The sequence below is a fragment of the Engraulis encrasicolus genome, chromosome 22 (genome assembly GCF_034702125.1).
Source record: "Engraulis encrasicolus isolate BLACKSEA-1 chromosome 22, IST_EnEncr_1.0, whole genome shotgun sequence".
Lineage (NCBI taxonomy): Eukaryota > Metazoa > Chordata > Actinopteri > Clupeiformes > Engraulidae > Engraulis > Engraulis encrasicolus.
Window position 1 is genome coordinate 14,943,240 of NC_085878.1, and position 7,500 is coordinate 14,950,739.

Here is a 7,500-nt window from a genome sequence, read left to right on the forward strand (position 1 = left end):
TAAAATGCAAGCAAAACATCTATAAAAAAATATTTTGGATTTTTTTTTTTTTTTAGATTGATTTTGTGTGCTTTTGCGGGAATGAGTTTTTGTTGAGCAAGGAAATCAGTTTACAAAGACAAAATGGGAGGATAGATTTGAGTGTGTGTTTGTGTGGGTGTTGGAGAGAGTTTTTTTTTCTGGACTGGCATGCCATAGCTAGTATAACTTGCTAGCTCTGTGTGTGTGTGTGTGTGTGTGTGTGTGTGTGTGTGTGTGTCTGTCTGTCTGTCTGTCTGTCTGTCTGTCTGTCTGTCTGTCTGTCTGTGTGTTTATGTGTGATGTAGAGAGAGAGTTCTGTCAGGCCTGAGCACCAGTGAGCAGGCAAGCGGGCAGCGTGCCGAGGCGACCTGCAACACGAGCCGCACAGTGTCACTTGTCACCGGGCCTCAGTCACCGGCTAGTCACGACCTGCCGCCACCAGGCTGCCCTGCTCGCTTAGCCACCCCCCACCAACCCCTCACCCGCTAACACCAGGCCACAACCCCCCAACATCCACCACCACCACCACCACCCACCCCGACTACCCGCTAACACCGTGGCCCACACACCTCTCACCACCTCCCCTCCTCCACATCACACTACGCCACACCACACCGCACTTCACCTCCCCCTTACACTACACCACCCTGCCCCGCACCGCACTACACTACACCACACCGCACCGCACCACCTCCCCCCGTTCCATCTGCCACCCCACTCCCCGTAATGACCTACAAAGGACTCCCAACACCTCTCTTTCTCTCACTCTCTGTTTCATTCGCTCTATCTCTTTTTTCTCTCTCTCTCCTTCACACGCTCACTCTCTCGCTCTCTGTTCATACCTGCCTACTGACTCACTGTATATAACCAGTCTGCCCCCCTCTCTCCCTCTGTATCACACTCTCTCACTTTTTCTTTCTCTCTATCTTTCTGTCTCCCTCTCTCTATCTAGTTCTCTCTCCCCTATCCCACTCTGCCTCTCTCTCTCTCTCTCTCTCTCTCTCTCTCTCTCTCTCTCTCTCTCTCTCTCTCTCTCTCTCTCTCTCTCTTTCTCTCTCTCCACATTCATCTGTCTCCCCCTCGCTCGCCCCCTCCTCTCCTCTCCTCCCTCCATCCTCCTAACCATCATTGTCCTGCCCAGCTGAGCCCTCGCACTCAATAACACACAGCTCTCACCTGCTTCCCCCTTCCCTCTCCATCCATCTCTTCACATCTCTTCACATCTCTCTCTCTCTCTCTCTCTCTCTCTCTCTCTCTCTCTCTCTCTCTCTCTCTCTCTCTCTCTCTCTCTCTCTCTCTCTCTCTCTCTCTCTCTCTCTCTCTCATACATTCATTCTATCCATTATACAAGTTCTTTTTTCTTTCTCTCAACCTTACTGTGTCGTTTCATCTTTTTTTCCTCCTTTTCTCTGCACTGTATCACTCCATCTCTCTTCCTCTCTTGTCTTTCTGCAACGGAGGGCAGGCATCTCGTCCCACGTTGCCTCCTGGAGAAGGTGGGGAGAAGTTGCTGTAAGGGGTTAAGTCTGCGCTGCCAGGGGCCTGCAGAGAGGCCCTGGAGATACCCACACGTACAGCAGCATGTTGGGAGGTGAACCATCTCTGGTCTTCACCATGAGGTTTTAGCCTCTCTTGATGGAGGAGGGTTGTTCAGGGTGTTTCTTTACAACCCTCCAATTGAAAATCACATGGCCGATCTGCAACGGGGCTGTAGCTGTAAAACAGACACATGGCACAGCTGTGGATGGGGGGTCCTTGTCACCGTTGAGGACAGGCGGGTCTTAAAATGTGACATGATGGTTGGCGTACCTTTAAAATTCATTGGAGAACTGTGTGGTTGATGATGTGGTTTTGTGGAAAAAAAACTGTCTTTCTCACTCTCTTGCTTGGTCGTTCTCTCTCTCTCTCTCGCTCTCTCTCTCTCTCTCTCTCTCTCTCTCTCTCTCTCTCTCTCTCTCTCTCTCTCTCTCTCTCTCTCTCGCTCTGTCATTCGTTCTCTGTGTCCTCCACTCCACTTCAAGTCTCCTCAAGTGGACCAGGGACAGGAACGAAATTGGTGTGACTTGAGTCAAGGTCATACTCACACTAGGCACATTTTAGTCTACAAAAGTTTCTCCATTCATCCATTGTGTGTGTGTGTGTGTGCGTGCGTGTGTGCGTGCGTGCCTGCCTGCGTGCGTGTGTGTGTGTGTGCATACACGTGGGTCTTTGTGTGTGCTTCTTTTCAACGCTGTTTCTGCTGGAGCTATAGTTTCCTATTTGCCTGTGTGCGTGCGTGCGTGCTTGCGTGTGTGTGTGCGTGCGTTTTGTGTGTGCTGTGCGTCATTCCTCTCTGTCATACCTTTTTGTTTAAGCTTGTAATGTCACACCATAGATACCGCTTCTGTGGCTGTGTGTGTGTGTGTGTATGCTTATAAATGGCCGCCTGTTTGTGTGTGTGCGAGCTAGCACAGCAGACACGCTCCCCCAAACACACCTGATGTGTGTGTGTGTGTGTGTGTGTGTGTGTGTGTGTGTGTGTGTGTGTGTGTGTGTGTGTGTGTGTGTGTGTGTGTGTGTGTGTGTGTGTGTGTGTGTGTGGGGGAGGTAATTAAGGGAGCTCCAGCTGAGCAGCTTTCCGCTCCTTTGCCCAGGAGATGGAGGAAGAGGAGGAGGAGGAAGAAGAGGAGGAGGATGGAGGAGGAGGAGAGGGAGGCTGGATGCAGGCTATTATTAGCCACCTGGGGAGGGGAGGGGAGGGGAATGGAGGATGGAGGGATGGAGGGATGGAGAGGGATGGAGAAGGGCAGGGAGGGAGGGAGGGAGTCCAGGCTGGACGCCTCCAGGAGAGGAGAGGAGAAGATAGGAAGGGTGGAGGTCTAGGCTGGACGCATGCCGGAGAGGGGAGGGTGCAGGGGGACTGGGGGAGGAAGGCGGCCCAGGCTGGCCGCATCTGTCCAGGGAGAGCTGCGGGGCCCTCCACTCTGCTCGGCTAAAAGCCCCGGACACGGCCATTGACCTGCTGATTGAGCCCTCACCGTTCCCTCAATCAGACCGACTGGGCGCTGCTGCTGCTGGAGCACACTCCTCCAGCGGTTCCCTCTCTCTCTTTTCTCTCTCTTTATTTCTATCTCTCCCTTCTTTCTCTCTTGCTGTCTTACTCACAAACATGCATGCTCACACACACGTATAAATACACACACACACCCTATTTCAAGTACTCATTCGCTCACTCACTGCCCCACTCACACAGAAACATATAGACACACACACTGAGACAGACAGACAGACACAAACACACACACACACACACACACACACACACACACACACACACACACACACACACACACACACACACACACACACACACACACACACACACACACACACACACACAGGTTCTATCCCATCTCCCAGTAGGCTACTTGCCTGGGGGCCGTTTGTACTTTGTGCACCGATATGTGTACACTTCATCCATCATGGCCCTATAGAAGCTGTGCAGAGACAGACTAGGCCAGTTTATCAGCCTGCTGGCCAATGACCCCCACACACACCAGAGGTCATTCAGCTTCGGACTGTACACCCCAAACCTCTCTCTTGTCTGTGGTTTAACAACAGTGGGGGTCATGGATTCCCACTATTCTCTGGTATTTGTAGCAATTATTTGAACATCTGATGAGATGGTTGTGAGAGTGGCAGGTTGATGAATGAGATCTTTTTTTAATGTAATTGAAGCACAGACATGGAGGAGGGGTGGAAGATGCACCAGACTGGTAGCTATCAAATCAAACACAATTTAACCTGCAGTGCACACACAAAGGAAAAAGTTCAGGTTGATCATGGACTCTTCAATCAACATGGTGACTGATGTTGTACATATCTCGTATATCTACATATATAGCCTCGAACTACCTCTACCGATTCTATGATGTATAACATTTTGTCTTTTAAAAAAAGTAGATCTGTGCTTTCAGTCTTAGTATGGAGCACTTACAATGTTAGAATGTTAGAATTAGGGTCACCACGGTAATGTGCGTTCCTTTGTGCAGGTGACACAGCAGTGTTCCGCGACGGCGTGTACTGGATCATGGGCCGCACCTCGGTGGACATCATCAAGAGCGGCGGCTACAAGATCAGCGCCCTGGAGGTGGAGAGACACCTGCTGGCACACCCGCTCATCACAGGTACGGATGGCATTGGAGACCTGTTGGCCATCCGGCCACGCCCAATATAGGACACTTGTTACTACTCGTTACTAGTAGAGTAAGAAGTAAGAAACGTCATTTCAAATCTTTGTATGACCAGTGCATGTAAAAAAAGAGCAATAATGCTGACTTGACTTGTGTCTTCAGACCCTTATTATAAGCCTCTGGCAGCCATGTTGAAAATATCCCAATTTCCCAAGTCAGATTTTACTAGATTTTTAGTATGTCATTTAGCATGTCCAATAGTAATAGAATCCATGAAAAAAAAACGTTTGTATCCGTTTCTTTGGGGTTAAACCTTGCGTAATTTTGCTGCGCCGAAGGTGTTGTGTCATTTTGAGGGTGTTGCGTCATTTTGAGGGCGTAGCCTGGGTACATCCTCAGTACAGTATGGCCCAACGGCACATCGGCCATGCCTAAATGCAGGACACTCATTACTACTTTTTAGTTTGCATACCTAGATGTTTAGGAGGATGTTTAGGATGAGAAGACATGGCAGCCTGGAGGTGGAGAAGCCCCTGCTGATCCATCCACTCTGCCCCCCATCCCCACCATCTCCACCATCCCCACCATGACCACCATCCCCACCATCCCCACCATGACCACCATCCCCCCCATCCCCACGATGCCCACCATCCCCACCATGACCACCATCCCCAGCATGACCACCATGACCACCATCCCCCCATCCCCACCATCTCCACCATCCCCCCATCCCCACCATCCCCACCATGACCTGCCATCCCCACTATGCCCACCATCGGCAGTGCCTGCCACAAAGCACTTGTTATTTCTTTGTTTGGCCATTCAAGAGGAAGAGGTATGCTGACATTTATTGTGGCTGTCGATGCGTAAACTGTCCTCGCCCGACTGCTCCACTGTCTGGGTCCTCCTGTCTGTCTGTCTGTCTGTCTGTATGTCTGTCTGTCTGTCTGTCTGTCTGTCTGTCTGTCTGTCTCTTGTCCTTGTTTGGTTGTTCTCTCTCTCTCTCTCTCTCTCTCTCTCTCTCTCTCTCTCTCTCTCTCTCTCTCTCTCTCGGTAGTAGTCTGTCTTTATCTTTCTTTGACTTCAATTCAATTCAATTTAATTCAAGGGTAGCTTTATTGCTATGACTCTTTGAAGAAAAGCTGTGTCCCCGTCTCTCTCTCTTCCTCTCTCTGCCTGTGCCCTGACCTCTGTTCCTCCATCAGATGTGGCGGTTATCGGGGTGAAGGACGCCACGTGGGGTCAGAAGGTGACAGCAGTGGTGCAGCTGCAGAAGGGCAGGACGCTGAGCCTGGCTGAACTCAAGGCCTGGGCCAGGTGAGGGTGAATGCATGCACACACACACACACACAAACACACACACACACATAGACACACACACACACATAGACACACACATACACATAGGAACACACACATACACATAGACACACGCACGTGCACATGCGCACACATTTACACACATAGACACATTCGGTCCACTGAGAACACTATTCTATAAGTCTATACTGAATATTAAACAGATTGCATGGTGTTTAGGTGTCAGATGAATGTATTTGAGTGATTCTACGATTCACCTACGCTTTTGGCAAAAGCAAAATGTCAATTATCAGTATTTTTTTTCAAATTTTTTCATTTTTTTTTTTCATAGTGTATATATTTAAGTTTCCAAACAAACAAATTGCCAAGCTTAATCTTAAATCATTTGATAAATACTCTAATGAAAGCGAACATTTGCTTGATTATTTTGTCAACAGTGTTATGGACAAATACTATGTCATTTCAAACATATATAAAAATACTACAGAGTTGAAACAACATACGTTTGAAAGTGCTTATGTCCCTTAGCAATAATGTTGTCATTAATCTGTGCAACTGATATAGAAAATGTGATTGTTGAGCTTCATAAGTAGGATTTTATGATTCACTGTGACACATTTTTCATTATAAATCCCTGTAACGTCTGATTTGAATTTAGTCACCCTCCTTACACAAGACTTCCTTCTCCAGAGATAATCCCTAGTGTCTGTTCATAGGATTTTTCCAACACATAAGAGATCAATAGCACAAAAAACACTTTCAAAACAGTCAACCGTGTTACTCAACTGTGTTACGGTCAACAGTGCAGGGGAACAAGTCGGCACTTTTTTAGGAGAAAAAACAGAGCAGACAAACCCATCTCCCAAGAACACAAATTATTTTGTTTCTTTGTCTGTCAATATGGAGATAAATTGGCAAAAACATACTCCTCCTCAACTGTCATAGCTAATTGTAACACCATTGACGGTAACACGGCTTGACATTTCAGCCATTTTTATGGTGTTGTGCTAACTGAGGACCCCAGAAGTTCCATCACAACACCTTAATCAATTCATGTATTTGTATGCTTTATCTGTGTTTTTCTACATGTGATTTCTAATTCAGATTCTTATGAATATGTTGATAACACAGTTGACAGGCAATTTTCCCGCTATGAGAACATGAAAAAGAATGGATTAAATTATGGAAGGATGGAGCTCAAAACTTACCAAAAAGTCTTCCCATATCCTGCCAAAGAGGTTATGACATCACATGATGTTATTCGTATGGCCTAAGACCAAACCATTACTGATTTATGGAGGGGATTTCAGACCGTGACACGGTTAACACAGTTTTCGTGGACACACACAAAATGGCAAATTGGTGGTTTTTCCGACAGTTTTGTCATATTGTGATGATTACTGTGAATCAACATTTGCAATCGTCTTGGGCAAAACAAGTTTCTTTACATGCTAATATGAAGACTGAATCTGACATTTGGAAAACAGGACGGCATGAAAACGCCCAAAATCAGTATTAAATAATCATTCTTGCTGAGGGAAATAATGCCATGTCTACACTTTCTGTGTTATATGAAAGATAAATGTGTGCTAATGTCCAAAACATCATTGGATGCAGTTAATAGTAAGTGGAATTGGCAAATCAAATCCATGGACTTAAACGCGTCGTCAATTCGTAGAATCACTCATTTTTGTGTGTGTGTGTGTGTGTGTGTGTGTGTGTGTGTGCGCGTGTGTGCGTGTGCATGTTTATGTTTGTGCTTACAGTATGTGTGTGTGTGTGCATGTTTGTGCTAGCATGTGTGTTTGCACGCGCGTGTGTGTGTGCGTCTGGTGTGTGTGTGTGTGCGCGTGTGTGTGTGTGCGCGTGTGTGTGTGTGTGTGTGTGTGTGTGTGTGTGTGTGTGTGTGTGTGTGTGTGTGTGTGTGTGTGTGTGTGTGTGTGTGTGTGTGTGTGTGTGTGTGTGTGTGCGTCTTTGTGCTTGTATG

General features: G+C 47.4%; 1 protein-coding gene across 1 annotated transcript in view; it reads left to right on the forward strand.

The window, feature by feature from the left end:
- Window positions 1-7,500, forward strand: part of acsf3 (acyl-CoA synthetase family member 3) — a 77,519-nt gene that overhangs the window by 61,488 nt on the left and 8,531 nt on the right. The window contains exons 8-9 of the mRNA XM_063188711.1: window positions 4,053-4,187; window positions 5,399-5,510. Of these exons, the coding sequence (XP_063044781.1) occupies window positions 4,053-4,187; window positions 5,399-5,510 (247 nt within the window). The remainder of the gene's footprint in view (window positions 1-4,052; window positions 4,188-5,398; window positions 5,511-7,500) is intronic.